The sequence below is a fragment of the Ixodes scapularis genome, unplaced genomic scaffold, assembly GCF_016920785.2.
Source record: "Ixodes scapularis isolate PalLabHiFi unplaced genomic scaffold, ASM1692078v2 PGA_scaffold2__306_contigs__length_199485367, whole genome shotgun sequence".
Classification (NCBI taxonomy): domain Eukaryota; kingdom Metazoa; phylum Arthropoda; class Arachnida; order Ixodida; family Ixodidae; genus Ixodes; species Ixodes scapularis.
Window position 1 is genome coordinate 176305970 of NW_024609857.1, and position 17286 is coordinate 176323255.

Sequence of the window (17286 nt, forward strand, 5' to 3'; positions counted from 1 at the left end):
TATAACCCACCCCGCTCACCCCGGTAACCAGAGTCTCGACGCCCTAAATGCTACCGGTACCGACAATTCACATGTGACGTCACTCCCTACGTCACCTCCGTTTTCGGAGGCCCAAAATTGAGAAACGCAGATAGTTCAGTTTCGGTTTCTTCAGTTCTTTCGTAGGTACAGAAATACGCGTCACAAATGTCTATAAAAAATTGGGCAGTATGCCAGGTTCAAAGAAGCCTAAAAACATCATTTAAAAAATTTAATTAAAATCGTCTTCATTGTTCCTTTAAAGCTCCATTCTGCTGGCAGTATAAGCGAATTGTCGTTTTCTTGTTCCCGTAACTGTTGCCCCGTTTCTATGCGGAGGGCAAGTTCGTCTGCTCCTTGCGCAGGGGGTAGCGGTGACGTCAGAACGCCGAGCCCTGATTGGCTGATCGCGACCCCCTATCTGAGCGTCGTCTGCTCCTTTGAAGCGTCGTCTGCTCGCAGCGGCGTCTGCGTCTGTCTTACCTTTCCTGCGACTTTCGGAAGCGCAGAGGCCAGATTCACGAAACGATCTTACCGCAAAAATGTGCGTAAGACAAAACTTAAGAGCAAATTCGTATTCACGAAACGAAATCTTCGTAAGTTTTGCGCAGGTTACGACGGAATCCAACGACAGCTCCGAAGCTGTACGCACTTACTTCTTACGATCGAATCAGCATGGACGACAGCGTCGCGGTCGCGACGACCAACGGACGTTTATTTTTCTACGTGCGTTTCTCACGCGTCCCAACTTCAAGCAGCAAGAAAAAAGTAAAAAGTACTTGAAACAGACCACGACGAACAAGAACGCTGGATCCACGAACACCCGGGAAAAGCTCCAACGGCCACGATTCCACCGAACGCGACCAAACGAGCTGGCCAGTTAGGCCTAGCAGGCACTCCGCGACTCGGCGACCGTCTGCCCACGACCGGCTGGCTTGCTGAATGGAATATGCCTGCGCGACCCTTGTGAACCCTTCCCCTATTATACTTTGATCGCTGACCTCAATTTTAGATTAAGTGGTCAATCTCTTCCTCTTGTCATCGCCTTGTTTTCCGAAGCAACGGTGACTCTCGCCGGTAAAAAAGCGGTGAATCTCCGACAGACGCAGGAAAGGTAAAGCAGCCATCGCTTTAACTAGCAGACGTAAAGCAGACGACGTTAACTGCGCCAACCCGCCGACGCCGTTAAAGAGTGAGGAGTCTCGCCGCACTCGAAAGGAGGGAAAAAGTATTTGGGAGGGAACTTGCGGACACTAACACGCTCACTCTCGGTTCTTGGCAAACAAACCTCGACGCCTCGGGACACCTCGCCAGTGAGTCCTTTGACTTCCCTCCTTGATGCGCGTCTGCTAGTTGTTAGACAAAAACAACGTACCGCTCGAGTTATTTCGTCTGCCCTCTCTGAAAGGCGAAGTCGAGTTCGCTCGACTTCCGAAAGTCGCAGGAGACACAGACGACATTGCAAAGGAGCAGACGACGCTCAGAAAGGGGATCGCGATCAGCCAATCAGGGCTCGGCATTCTGACGTCGCCGCTACTTCCTTTCTCATGCGCAGAAGACGAAAATGAGCCCACTTGCGAGGCGTATTACCACTGTAATATAGGAGTTATAGTTGGATATAGCTAGGCCGTATGATTTCTGGTTTTAACCGACGCTCGAGCACGTGCGAGCTGTGCCATTTATTCATCTGAGAAGGACAATATAAAATCGGATTCCGCGTGCATAACTTCAGCAATATAATCTTCATTATTCACAAAAAAAGAAAAAACAGACCAAGGGAGTCGTATGGTTCACAAGCGGAGTACCTTTCGGGAAAGAGGCTTCCGCGAAAGCCTCAATATATTTTCTAGTGGGCTGTTTAGGTTTCCAGTCCAGTTTGCCAAAAAAGGTCTGAGGAGTGTTCTGAGAAAGAGCTCGCAGAGCTCTTCGCTGTGGTAGGGGTCTCGGCAGTTAACACACCACATCAGCGGGCAGTCCATAAGGTGTGGAAGCACAGCGCTCGAGAGGGCCTTGCAAATCCTTCCACAACCGCGAATCTTCGCCGACTGTAGAGCCCTCTCGACAAAGGTGCAGACGAGCTTGCACAGCCAGACAGCTTCAGGTCGTGGATAGCTGAGTCCTGCTTGGTCAAGGCTAAACATGGACTGATATGCTCCGCCATGTGATACATTTCCCTTAAGTTGCCCTTACATTCAGGACACGTCACCTGCAAAGTTTAGCGGCTTCTACACATTAGCCGTCCTTGCTTTCACTGAGAAATTCTTATTGCTGAGGTTGAATGTTTCAGCTAATTACTTTTAAATTACGACAATTTCTACAAATAAAAATGGTCACCTTTTGTTCGCAAACGAAGGCCAAGTAGCCAGCCATGTAAGTCAGCGGTGGGAACTCAAGTTCGGAAGAGACTTCATTGTACTTCATCAACTGCAGGATTTCCTGTTTCACGAGTGGAGTTGGCACATTTGATCGCCTTCGGGCACTCAGAACTAGAACGCACTTTTACATTTCCGGCAACTTCCAAAATGCCAACACGAACCACACACGCGAGCGCGGAGTGACACTACGATATTTTCGCCGAGCACAGCGTGCATAGGTGGGGGAAAAGCGAGTTTTGCTGGCTTCTGCAACCGCGGCAGCGCCTCGGTATCGGCGAAGCCAATGACAGGCAGATATTTTATCTGTGTAGCGGAGCAAGAGCGCGTTGGGCGCCTTTTCCATTAGCGCCGAGATTAGGGTGCCTACATGTCTGTCCGTCTCAGGGTGAAGACATCCATTGTTGCCCTGAATGTGCCAGCGCGTGACGCTCTCGCGCACTCGATGCGTGACTGGGGTGGTAAAATGGCATCTATGCATTAGCCAAAGCTACGCTCTCGAGCTGAGTGACACCGGATTAGGCGCACTTCAAAACGCATGAAAAAACGATTGGGCGGAAAAATGGCTGAGATGTCACCACTCAAGCGAAAGCGCGCGTGTGTATGAAGGCACTCTAGCCGAGATGTTTCGGTGGCGCCCTCTTATGGTTTCCCTCCGTGACGTGACGACTGGGATTTGCCTCGCCGTGACGTCACCAGTTGTTATTCTGGCTACTTACCATCGGGTGCGACGACGAGTTCGAAGGTGTGTTTAAAAAGCACAGTACAAGCTAGGAGCCATCGCAATCCGAAACTAACACCGTCAAAGTTGACAACCTGACATTGTTCATATGCCCATGGTTTGGCCAATCGTGGAAAGCTGGTGGAAAGCTCACCACAGCGACGCTTTTGGCCGCGCACATCGCTAATACTCCGTTTCACCTAGAGCCACTCAATGAGCTGCGCTTAGAGTATCGGCACCAGGGTGTAAGATAGACAGGTGGGGAAACGGCCCATAGAAGCCTACCACAGCGCCGTGACCGGATTGTGTACTTGTCTGCTTGCGGGTACCCCCGATTTGCGACAGATGGCGCTGCGGCGAGAGGAAAAAAACGTCGGAATCGAATTTGCATGGAATTTTATGGGAGCGTGTGCAAAATAAACTGAGAGCACAACATTCCTTCATTGAAAATCCACGAGAAACCATCTCCGTCACTTTAGCCGGTCGCTACCGGTCACCAACCTGGAGTGAGAGTTCGCGGTGCTCTACATAGATGGCGCCACAGAAAAAGAGAATACCGAGGGGGACACAATCCGGTCGCTCATTTGGCTCTCGTTTCCCCACCTGTCTATCTTACACCCTGATCGGCACTTCGTTCCCCGACATTGTTGTGGGCGTCGCCATTTTGGCTCGTATGCAAAGCAGACGCAACTGCCGATCGTCATAATTCAAAAGTGCGACTTCCTCAGCATTAGATTCGGTGTTCGAAAGGTCATGTAATGTTGCTTTGCTCTGTCGATAATTGTTTAAACATCTGTGGAGGGTGCAAAAAGTGTTTCCTGGGATTTCAGATAATGCTTTAGATAACTGGCAACCCTGATTTTAAGACACAATATGGTCAAGTGTCGTTACTCTGAAGCGTAGCTTATTTAGTGGCACTAGTTTCACCTTATTTTGTACCGCAGCGAAGGCTAGAAGCGCGAGCTCATAGCGTTGACAGCTGCTCTTACTGCACGAGAGCTTGTGCCGCCGAGATCTGCCCAGAGCAAGGAGCTCGCGCTTACAGCCTTCCCTTCGGTACAACATAAGGTAAAACAGAGTCTAGCTTTCAGCTCACAAGACCGCTCACCAATGTGCAGCTCCCCCACGGAAAATGGGAGAAGTTATCCTCCCACGCGCGATCTTTTGTTTTCGGAAAGACATCGGCAGGCCGCACCAACAGGGGGCATCGAGTGGCCGTGGTTCTTCTATTATGGGAAACGTGGCGCCATTCAATGTTGTGGAAATGCTCGAGACACGTGCTGCGCGCCACTTCTGGAAAGAACATGGCGTCTGAAATCTAGCTCAGTGCCACTGTATCAGTGCTGCGCTGTGCTGCCATCATCTTTCAAACAGCTGCGCGTTGCACGTGCCTCGTGCATCGACACACCTTGCTCTACTTTTAAAGCATGGAGGGGCTTTTGTTCTGTCTCCGGTGGTAAGAAAATATAAAAGTAGACTGCTTAGCTGGAAGACGACGATTTGCAATCCAGGCACGCGATGCACCGGAACGAACGTCGACTGCCGCTACCACGACAATAAACCGCCGTTATTATTCTATGTCAGAATTTGTTTTTCAACACAACGCCGTATCCCACAAGTACTTATTTTGTAAGTGAACTCATTAAATATCAAATGAGTGGTAACTGTCTCTAGTAATTATGTACTTAGAATTGAAAACAAATCAAAATCATGTTATAAAACGATTTGCCTCTTTTTTGCGATATGATACATATGTCAAAAGCCCGAGTGACGCGGCTGTTTAAATTCAATACACCAACTCGTGTATACAAGCAAACCGGAGCGCATGCGAAATAGAGTGCGGTCAAGCACCGTGTCGTCCCGCGTCAACAAACCATTGATTGGATCGAGAGGTTGTGTCGGTGTGAGTCCCTGCGGTCTGTTTCGCGTTGTATTTGTTGATTTAGATATTCCCAGCAATGCCTTTCTACTTCAGCGGTGTGGTATCCTTTAGCAGCGCCTCCTATATAGTTACACAATGCCTGTCGGCTCCAAGCACTGGCAAGCGGAACGAAGAGGGCTTATAGTACGCGTGGCTGCCATGCGGTGTAGGAACCTAGGCGCACAAACCTGCCGCGTAGTGAAGCCAACCATCTCTTTCGTAGGAGATTCAATGATGCCGCACCCAAGCAGCACCGACAGCAAGAAATGTAATATGCTTGACCGAAACTTTTGATATTGAAACGAGCACGCTCTTTTAGTAGGATATTACACATATTTCCTACATTTCACCCGCACACGACCCGGCGCCAACTATTTCTATGCGATTTAAGACAACCGCCAAAGCCCCCAACTGCTTCCGAAGCAGACGCGCAAGCCGCCAAGCGTTCACAGCGTTCGCGACGCACAATCAAGGCCTGGCCGTGCTTTATTCGTGGTTAAGGCATTTTGCCTCAGCGAAGTTTGTTAGAATCATGATGGTCATATTCAGATAAGTGTTCCATATGTTGTTAAAAAACATGCATGTGATATATCTTTAATAATAAGGTAAATATTACATGCTAAAAAAAAAAAAAAACGAACGTCCACCTGGCGGCACTACCTAGCCGGCGGAGCGTGTTGTGAGGTGAAGCGTCGAGCCTGGACTCCTCTTGGAGAGAAGCTGACAGGCAAAGTGTAACTTATAAAACTTTTCACCCTCCGCCGCATGGGCGCTGCCATCTTGGAATCACGTGATGCGGCCGCCATTAGGTTGCTTCAACTTGTTGCTCCGCTCCGTCCACGCCTTGGCGGATAGGTTGAATTCGTGTTTTTCGTCGCGTTTCACCGCGTCTCTTGCCTTACTCCGTAAAGTGTCGTCCGATACTTATACTTACCATGCAATTGCATTACATCATTATGCGTGCAACTTCTGTAGTTGATTTTGTAACCCGTTTTTAATATTTTTTTTTTACCGTCGGTGTGCGGGATACGTGTAAAAAGGTTTTCAGGAACAGGATCAGCGTTAGCACTTGCGCACATTGAATACATATATGACTTGAAGATAGCCTCGAGGGTTCAAATACCAATAACTGGTGAGAACTGAGGTTTGGTTACTAATAAGGGCGGAACATTTGCAATAGGAAGCCCAATGTTATTATATATATGAGTGCGCATTGTGTCAAGGAAGAAAACAAAAACACTCAGCGTAATTAGCCACGTGTTTTTCTTGAAAACATGGTGTTTTGTAGTTACAACAGATCGAAAATGGTTTCTTTTGATTTCACTAGAGAACTTGTGGACAAGACGCGGGATAATTCCAACCTTTTGTTTGAATTATTTTTATGCTAAAAATAATGGTACCTTAACATTACGCAACTTGTTTTTTCGCAATATCACACCTATATCTGTTTTAGGGACTTAATCGCGTGTGTGATATAATCATTCGCTTTATCGGTTTATTTACGAATTCCATTTAATTGTATATCGTGCTTGGTCCCATGTCCATAGTCTTTCAGTTGCTTAAGTCATTTTTTAATATAACCATGCAGTTTCAATTAATTTATTTCAGCACAAATATTTGATCTCCCCGCATAAGAAACTGTCACAGACAGCTTGATAGTGGCTATGATTCACAAAATGGGACGCCGAAAATAATGCTTCTTCACGAAAATCAGCCGAGTGCAGCCGGTTGTCGACGGCGAATAGGGAGTTACTTTCAGTAGCTGGCGATGTCGAAATGAGCAAAGCGCATCGTTTCAAATCAGTGAACAGCTTTCTACACAGGTCCATTGGGTGGCGCCTGGCGTTCGACTTTAGCCAAACTTATCGGAGATAATTTCTTTTGCGCTCTTCAATTTCATTCGGGAAATTTTACGGAAGATGAATATCAAACTTTATTTGTAGTCTGGCATTCACTTATCTTACCATTCTCATACCTTGAGAACGTCGTAAGCAAATGTCCGTATAACAAAAAGTTTATTTCATAAGGCCAATATTTTGAAATGCTGTAAATGAGTACTTTAGTTAAAGAAATTTTCTAGTCAGCCTAGGCTGGTCTATCAAAATATTTCTCGAGCGCTTAATTTCTTTAAATAAAACAGGCCGAGACAATATCACTTTTTTATTATTATCTACGTGATTATATGAAACTTTTCTAGTCATTATAAAAAACGTTTCCATCTCGAAGTTAGAAAAGGTTGGTGTACGGAAACCAAACATCGAACAGAAAACTAGTCAGTTCATCTGTTCTTGGTGATTCAGCAGATTGTTAATCATGTTGTCGACCTGCGTTTTCACTAAGCACTCATGCAATATAGTCTCTTGCAATATAAGATGATCAGTTCAATATCTGATTTGAGCGCGAGCTATCTACCTTCCGTACCGCTCGGTGCACGCACAGCCAAAGCACGGCGGCAGGCAACGAGCGCACGCTGCAGGCGGAATTTGTCCTGCTCTTTATTTTTTTTTTCTTCTTGAAATTAGTGTCCGCGGGTACGGCCGTGTACCATTGGAAAATGGTACTCTTCCCTGTGCATCAGCGCAGTTGTTTCACCGCCGAACCTGGCCGAAATTCACGATGGACGGAATCAGACGCAGATAGTGTTCGTAAAAAAAAATCGCAATTTAGGCTCGAAACCACTTTGTGGTTTGCCAAGTGCCTCAATACGATTGGGTCATTCGCTGTGCGCTACTAGAAAGAAATTTATATCGCAAAATCAATCGAAAGTGGCATGAAACAGCATCACAATCGCGTACACGTTGAAACCGAAACCGACCAAGTTGAAACAACCTAATGGCGGCGAGTGCGCCAGCGCCCTCTACCCGCCGGTCAGGCGACTACTGAAATGAAAAGGTCTATATAGACGCTTTGCAGCAGCTGTACATGGGCGCCGCCATAAACGACCTTCAGTTTTTGTTTCCTCTCACTCCGTTTACCTCACTTCGTCATAAACATAGCAGGCCCGGTCATTGTCATTTTAGACTCTACTGTGTCCTTTGCTCCAGCGTTGGCCTTTCTGGAGACTCGTAAACGCCCGTCTTTGGTGGCTCGGTCCCGGTAAAACAAGCGAAGGTCAGCAATGGCGGATGTAGTCTGGCGCGTGTGTAAACTTTGTCTTCTTCTGTCCTCCGCCCTTTCTACTTCTTCTTCTTTACCAAATAAATTAAAGATTGAGTGTCGTGGCAGCCACGCTCAATTGCGGTCGCTACAGTCCGGGTCTCCAGACACCGCATCCTTTCTGGCGAACGAGGATGAATGGATTCGGACTCGAGCCGCCTCCAGGCTTCTTGGACAAACCAGGGACTTGGGGAATTACCTGGGAGCGATGAATTTTGCTGTTAGAATGTTACATGGGTGCATGTGTTGCCCATGCACTGCCCTTGGATTGCTGCCAATACCTGCTCCGCCACTGCCGGGAAAAAGAGGGTTAACGGGTCTTCGACAACCTGCGTTCTTCCCGCTCTGCCGTCGCCAGCAACGATGTCAGCGGCAGCCACGTCTGGATTGCTGACAACGAATGTCTACCAAGATGCTGTCGACGCCCTCAGCGCGCACTTCAAAAGGACGTGCGACTTCAGCCTGGAGCGTCAACGCTTCCGACGACGCTATCAACAGTACGAAGAATCATTGTCCGATCTCTTGACCACCCCTCGAGACATGGCAGTTCCGGCCATCTTCGGTTCTAAACAGGACGAAAAGATCCGGGAACAGTGCACGGCTGGATTGCTATCTGCTATAATTTGAGAATGCCTGCTCCTGGATAGCAACCTTCCTTTCGAGCAAGTTGTGAAAATCGTCCTGAACATTAAAAGGGTCAAGGCCGAAGCCAAAGAGATAACCGTTATCACGGAAAAGCAACTCCCATTCAACGTCACGCACGCTACGGAGCCCGTCGACTACTGACCTTCGCGTGGAGATTCATGCTCCCGTGAATTAGCGGGACGGAACTTTCCAACGCGTCACGGCGACCGGCGCAGCTCGCAATTTCAGCAAGAGTCACGTGAGTGCGTGCCTTTTGCCAAAAGTAGATCTGACTATCGCGCTCCGAGGTATAACTTCCAGCACTCCACTCCATCCACTGCGTTTGGACAGCCCCGCCTTGCATTTCAACCCTGAACACCTAAGCTGCGCGAGACCTATCGCGACGGTCGATTATGTGCGAACTGCGGATTCGGTTTGGACTACTGTCAGAGCTACGACACGTGCCCAGCACGAAGGTGGGCTTGCAGCGGTTGCGGCCAGATCGGGCATTTTTAGCGCGGTGTGCCGCAGCAGGCACTGACCTGTCCGCCGTCAAAGTCACGTGCGAAACCACGAAATCTTTTCCGACCAAGTGGATGACAAGACACAAGTTCGCCATGTAGCTACGCCCTCTCGGATGGAAATTTGCATTAACGTAAGTGTCTATTATAGACCACTTACGTTCCCCTTGAATACCGGCACGTCAGTGTCTAGCGTCGAAAAAGGAGTATTTCAAGAGTATTTCAGAGATGACGCAAAGATTATCGCACCACCGGTAATTCTCGTCAACCACCGTCCGCAACATATTGAAGTCCTGGGAGCGTTCAACGACACAGTGACATTCAAGGAGCGTTCTGCCAGGATTGTGTTTTATATAGCGAATACCGACACATCATTGTTGGGAATGGATGCCGTAAAAACTCTGAATCTTCAGATTCAAAGCTCAACAATGAGCTTACTCTTTACGGAAACCAAGGACTCGACAGAAGCCTCCGAAAAGAGCTCTGAGAATGTCTTGCTTTTTGACCCATCATCTTTGGGTCAAAGCACGCCAGGAGCTCCTGAACATCACGACGAGCGGACAACACTGCCTACAACTGCACCACCACGGTCGACCCCACAAGGATGCAAGGTTCACAATATCCATGTAGAATTGCAAGCGCGTGACAGAGGTCAGCCTTACCAGAACCAATATTAGCTTTGAAAGCTGGCACCGGGTATTTTAAAATTTTCTCGGTGAATTTCATCCTATAGTATTCAAGTTGTTGGATGCGCTTCTCTCCGAACAAGTCCATATGAACGCGATGACCATCCAGCTTGAAGTGGGTCATGAGCCACCGCTATACACAAAGAAGGAGTACGAGCAATCCAACAAGCGTCTACGCCGGATCCTGGATAACTATAACAACAGAGACAAAGACAGCTGTCTCCAATGCGTGCTCGTGCTATATACTTAGCCATTCTTGAGTGGATTAGCCAGAATTGTGTGCCCTCATGACTGTATTAACCGAAAAATAGGTACTCTAACCAAACATGTAATAAACGTTTATCCGACGTTTCGGGACCAGTTCGGTCCCTTTTTCACGGGTGAGTGACGGAAAGAACACGCGTCGCTTAAATGCACATACGGATGTAGGGAGCTTAGCTGATATCACGCAGTCCCTAGACGTAGCTTTTGTGTAGGGAGCCCGAAGAACGATTCACATTGCTCGTTGTACGTTGGATGAATTAAGGTTCAACGAAGAGCCGCTTTCGCGAATTCCTCTCCAAGGCCAGCGCAGTGCTTTCCTCGAAGTCAACTATGTGGTCGGTTGCTTCTGCGTGATCTGCAAGGGCGCTTGCCTGCACATCATTTTTCCAGACATCATATTTTTGTCGCCAAGCCTCTCTACGAAGTTCTTACTTTCGCCAACGTATGAAGCCAGGCAATCTTTACATGGTATGCGATAAACGAAACCTTCTGCCCTTTCTTTGGGGAGCCGAACCTTCGGAAGGAGAGTCGATGACCGATTACTGGCACGGGCTTATGAGTCACCGTAATCCCTTAGCGATCGAGGACGCGGGAAAGGGCCTCACTGGTGCAGCAAATGTTGGGCGTACAGACGCGAAAGGAGCAGGGGGAGGGAAATGCTGAGCCCTACATGTGGATGACATCCATAGTAACGCTGAGACGTAGGAACAATAAAATAAACGAACAGAACAATGCGGTTTTTTTACCTTTTTACGGGGTGATGCCTTGACTTCTCGAGTATCCGAAGAAACCGTCGAGGGTAGCCGTTCTTGTGGAGATCCGATGTTGCGACCTTCATTTCCTCCTGGATGAGGAGGTGAAGGCGCGCTTGAAGTCAGCAGAAGCCACCGACACTTTATGACGCCGCCCTACTGAAAAAGAACATTTCGCGCCTATATGAAAGTAGACGGGCTCATACAGGTAACTGTTTAGGCATACCGATCACCAGTTTTTCGAAGGGGTCGCGCGTATGGCTCAAAGAGGTCACCCGCATGAGCCATGACGGCCACCTATTTGGGCAAAGAGGTCACTCCCTTAGCACACGGGTCAATTTTCTGCGCAAATGGGTCACTCGTTTGGGTAAAGTTGCCGCACGTTTGCTCAAACCGGCGACCATGTTGAACATACGGATGACCGGTGACCGTCAAACTGTACCGGTTTAATCAAACGGCTCTCCGGAGCCCGTTTGATACTGAGCGTACAGACCGCCGGCATGGGCACGCCTGTTTCAGCGGCAGCCTATGTTTCCGGAGAGCAGGGAGCACCGGTTCATCAGCCGATATTTTTGACAGAGTTTTAAAGCTTTGGCGTTCTTTGTTGCCTCAATTTACTTATCCAACCCGAATCTCTTTCGCCGAAGACGCGACCGCGTGAAAGAATATACTTCTAGGCTCCGATGCTCCGATTCACCTCAATGGACCTTTTGTAGAAATACGCGGTGCGCATGCGCGGAGTATTTGATGCGCCTGGGTTCGAGAGTATCTAGTTCTAAACAATCCGCCATCTTGCTTTTCTCGCCTTTGCGCGCCTTGGAGACCATCGAGACTCAAGTTTTGATCTTGCGAACAAGGTGAACACAAGTCATCGTACTGACGACGCCCGTTCTAGATTACAACGTGCACCGCAATCATGCCGGTTAACTGTGTAGCCTTCGGCTGTCGGAACTATTATCTCCCCGGTTGTGGAACTAGCTTTTTTCGCTTCCCCTGTGCTAAGCTTCGTCCCGCTAAGCGGGCAGCCTGGATTCGTACCGTCAGGAGAGTTGACAAGTCCGACCCCTCGAAGAACTGGAAGCCGAGTCAGCTGTCCAGACAAACGCGAACGGGATGTTCTCATCCCGAGACATCCCGACTCAAAATGCTTTGAAGAGCAGCGAAAGAAAACTAAGAGCAGCAAAAAGAAAGCGAACCGGTAGCACTCAAGAAGCCTAACGTGGACGTTCTTTTCTCAACAAATACTCTCCAACCCAGTGCGCCTCAGATTCGTCCATCGCCCCATAGGTGGCAGCACATTTTCCCCGAAAGGTCCATTCAAGACGCAGCGAAGGTAGCGCGCGAACACGTGGCTGCAAGCATATCGAGTACTGCGAGGGCACGCCCGCCGTTGCAGCAGTCAAACTACGAGCTCGCGCCCAGTGCTTTCTTCGCCCAAGCGCAAGCCGAGCTTCTGGCCAGCGCCATTTCCAGCGTTCGAGCGTGCTGGAATGCGCGCGCTTCGGCTGCTTTCCGAGGCGAATCGCAGGTGCTCCCTGCGGGGGTGCCAAATGCCTTGGTCCTTGCGGCCGCAACCTGTATATTGTAAAGCGTATTTCGTAAACTATATTTCATTATATAAATATGGCAACGATGTACCTATTGTATAAATGTATGCGTTGCAATTAATTATTTACTTGAAAAGCACAACTATGACTCAGCTTTCAATACTGCGATGCAAAGTTGTACGAATGACGGGTATTTTAGATGCCCTACCAAACTTCGTGACAAACACTTTCGATGCATGTAAAATATATCTGATTGAGGTAAACAAATGAATGTCAAGTCGCATAAAAATTACAATTTTATGTTGATCTACATTTTATTTGGCTGTTCCTTTCAAATTAAGCAACGCAATTTCTTATTTTTGGCACCTGAAATTGAAAGTGGATTGTACAAAACAATAAACACTCTCTATAGTTACACTATTCAGGACGGAAATTGTGCCGATTGCCAAAACCACGCGGAAAGAGTATGCTCAAGTTAGCGGTTCAAACCATTTGAACCGGGTCAAACCGGTTTGAACCGTTTCCTTTGCACCCCTTAAATGAACCGAAACTGAAACAAAAGCCCTGAACTTGAACCCGAACCGTGCCGATAAAAATTTTGATCCGACACTGTCGGGACCACAAGTCGAACCCACCCGCTCGCGCTACTTGCACGTTGCGCGGTGTCGTTGGTTCCACCATTGTGCTGTGGATCCGATTTTTTATCAATCGGCCCTTGACTTTCGAAAGAGGTCTATTGACTACAACATAAACCGGGCTAAAGTTTTATATTTCGTAATTAAAACAATAGAATCCTGCAAAATGTTGCACCCTTCGATTTACATGTATTGGAAATCTTGTGAATTAAAATTAAACGATAATCCAGGATTTGTTTTTTATTGCCGAACTCAAAGTGCATATTTTGACTTTTTTCCTTAACTCGAAAACGTCCGGGCGCAATGCAAGAAACACTTGCAATTGTTGAGTGCGAACTTTGTTTGTTCAAAATAAACGAAGCATTGAACGTTCTGTATAAAACGTTTCAGCTTATAAACGTTAGTCTAAGATGGCTATAAAACTCTGAAAATCACTACATATGAAAAAGTTGCGCAAGAGGTCGAGTTTGTGATTATTATTTTAGTTTAAACATAAACGTATAATAAATTTTCCTAATCCAAATACACCAGTTCGCTTTCTTTATACATAAACATATTCACATTTTAAAACATATTGTTCTTTATTTATGTGGCCCTCAAAGTTGTGTCTACGCGCAATAGGAAATATCGCTGCGCAACCTCCACGCAATGCATTTTTTTTCTTTAAAAAAAACAGTGACTTTTTTTCTGTTTTTCTGCGAAAGTAAGGTTTCTTTTTTTTTTTTTATATATGAACATGTTCTCCTATCTCATATGGAAATTTAAGTGAAAACAAAAAATAGGCACGACACCCTTATCACCGTCCTTATCTGAACATACCCTCGCATAAAGGCGTCATCATTGCTTTTAGTGGTTAGAACGTTTTAAACCTAGCTTAAACGTAGTGTTCGAAATAAATGTGCCTCTCATTCTTCGTCAACGTTGACCTATTTTCCAGTTCTCACGTACCCTATGGGAGGCGATGCTCAATGGATTGCAAGGAAAATGCTCTCAAAGGAAAGTAAGTTGAATGCACAGGCAATTGTAAACCTGTCCTGAATGAACTGTGGTCACAGGCAGCTTAAGAAAAAAAAGGCGTGGCGAGTCAGTGGGATTGCGATACCTGGTAACGAGAAGGTCTAAGACAACATCACGAGGAAAGAAGCGAAAAAATATTAAGCCACGCTTTGTGTTTCTTAAGGTGTCAGGAACATTCTTTTTGTTGCTGTGGGGACGTGAAATACTCGGATTCGAGATGAATGGTGCGCTGGGTATGCGTTACTGCAGTGGTTCTCAACCATAGATGCTTTGCGGACCCCTTGTGGATAGGCGGAGATGATCGACGACTTCGTTTGCGGAGAGGAGATGTGAAATGTATAGATTAATTATCATAACGATTTAATAAAATAATAGAAGTAAGGACTAGTGCGAAGTAGACTTCTCTCATTAACGTACACATGAGAAAATTCACCCTAAGCTTCGAAAGTTTTTTCTCAATCTAAAAAGAGCCAACTTCTATTTCCGGGTTTCACTGATGGGTCAAGGCTTCGCGGACCCTTAGAATGACTTCGCGGACCCCCATTGGAGAACCACTGCCTTACTCAACGGGAGCAATGCGTGGAAAGAGGAGTGTTTTTGCAATGTTCTCACTCTATGCGCTTCTATGCACTCTTAGAGGTGCGTGCACACCTACTTTCCCGCGGGACAAAGCATGAGCCATTTACTGCAATGCGCTGAGCGCATTCAAGGAGTAACGAGAAGCAAACAACAAGTGCTTAATCTGGAGACGCGCGCAGAAAGTAAGACGTGCGTTTTTCTTTTTCTTTTTTTTTTTCAGGTCGAGCCTTTTAACGCGTAATGTGTTAAAGGAATCGGTTTAATGTGAAAAGTATTACTCTGGAATGCAGTGAAAACCCGTTACACGTAGGCCAAGAAAACATAAGGCATACGTAATCTCTAACAGCCAGCTAGAGAAGCAAATAGAGAAGACCTATTACAGTCATGTATGTTTATTCGTCATCACCAGTTTAAAAAACCGAATCCCCAAAACGTGCAATCCACTGCCGGTTCGTTTTGCTCCCCGCCGCGAGGAAGGGGCGAACAGGATCTAAAGCATATATAATCGTACCTATTCCTCACGGGGCCCTGCATGGTGGCAGGCGACCGTCGTCCCACGCAGCTGACTCCAGAATGACAAAGTGTATCTCGCAAACCGATCTATAGATCCTGAGGGAATTTACACTAGTCTCGATTATTCTGATTAGCCCGGTGAGCACGTGAGTGTGTCGTGAGTGAAACAGATACGAAATCACATGAGCTCTCCGTAACCAGGCATAACATAATTTATAACTCACGCATAATGCACGAACGACACATGCTGTGCTCCCTAGGTTATTAGAATGATCAAGGAAATTCAAAGTATTCGGGGGGGGGGGGGGGGGGGGGGGGAGGCATTGCCATTTGAAAGGTGGGCTTCTTAGATCCTAGTGAGTGGCTCATCCAGTGCTATAAAGGACACTAAATGCACGGGCGTCTTTAGACTATAGAGCGGCATCCGGTACTCGCCCACACTTTAAAAAAGGCAGGTGCGTTCACATTTCTGCACAACATGCAAGTATTCCCGGCCAGCAAGCAACGGAAAGATGTTAGTAAAAGACGAATCTCGAAATGAATTGGGATAAGCCCTAAAAAACGCCACGTCACGTGACAAAATGGCGTTCTTGCGCCACGTGACATTTTGTGTAACGTTGGGTTAGTGTCACGGCCGTCACGTTGTCACGGGACCTCACGAAATACCTGCGAATACTGTGTATTCGCAATGCCTTTTGGGATGACGTCACCTGACACTATGACGTCATCTGGACTACATGCCCTGGGAAACGAAAACCCGAAGCTGGCCCTATTAATGTTACTCATTTAATATTAACGTGACTTTGATGTGTGCTCAAATACAGCCCGTCCCCAAAAAAAAACAATATTACAGGTGTTTTTTTTTTTTTTTTTAATGCAAACATGAACGACACATAGCCAAACACTCCTTCTGCACCCAAATGTAGTTCTAGCAATTTGAAACAGACGCCAAAGTTCCAGGAGTAAAGGTTATCTTATTCAAAAGATATAAGCAATTTTCTTAAACATTTTATTGAGAAAATGAGGCCCGTTTCTTGCAACTGAGGCCCATTCAGCTCCATGTATTCGAAATAACGAGTACATGGCCATATTTCACCCATGACAATTGATCAGGCGGCAAAAGGCTGAAGGAAACTAAACGTTTAATGGGCGCCAAGCTGTTTCCAAAAGAAAATAGAAGGAGGCTAGCGTCGCAGGCGTTGATAAAGCCGTAACAACAGAATCGAGAGCTGGGGCGAGACTAACTCATACGGCGGAGCGCAGTTTCTTTGAAATCTTCTCTGGGAGCCTAGAATATTCTGCTTCGGCCTTTCCCGTACATAAACAAACCTAGACGGTTCTTTAATTTTCTAGATTCTGCTACTTACATTAAGAGAGGGAAAAGGACGTACTGTGCCGGGAATCGAACCCGAGCAACCTCCGTGTAAGCCCAGCGCGCGGCAGACTCAGCTACGTAGGCTTTATTTTTCTTTAGTCAGCGGAAGTAAATAGTGCTGTTCGGAGTGTGAGCCGGCCGCTTTGCTTTTTACAGGTCGGTCGGTAGAGAGTACTTTTATCGGCGGTGTAATACCCTTGATATAATCTGGAATACATGGTCGGTAGAGAGTACTTTTATCGGCGGTGTAATACCCTTGATATAATCTGGAATGCGCGTATGGTATGTCAGACTACTGCCTATCTCAAACACTTTACTCAGGACACTGTACCTCAAATACTTTTTGAAGTATAATGGTAACTGGCTAATACTTTTGATCGAGGGTATTTGATATTGTATTTTAATTACATTTCTGAGTATCTTGTGCTCAATATATCAAATACATTTTTGACATTCTTCCATTTTCCGAGTTTTTCGGTATGAGCTGGCGTGGGCGTGGCACGAGCAAACGTGAGCATTATTTAGAGCAACAAAATCCTGTTGCTAGCTCTGATAAGCTGCGGTGACTTACGGCGAATTCCACAG

General features: G+C 46.8%; 1 protein-coding gene across 1 annotated transcript in view; it reads left to right on the forward strand.

Annotated features, from left to right (window-relative positions):
• LOC115320230 overlaps positions 1-17286 on the forward strand; it is a 195409-nt gene that overhangs the window by 27268 nt on the left and 150855 nt on the right. The window contains exon 2 of the mRNA XM_040222692.1: positions 14155-14217. Coding sequence (XP_040078626.1) covers positions 14155-14217 — 63 coding nt within the window. The remainder of the gene's footprint in view (positions 1-14154; positions 14218-17286) is intronic.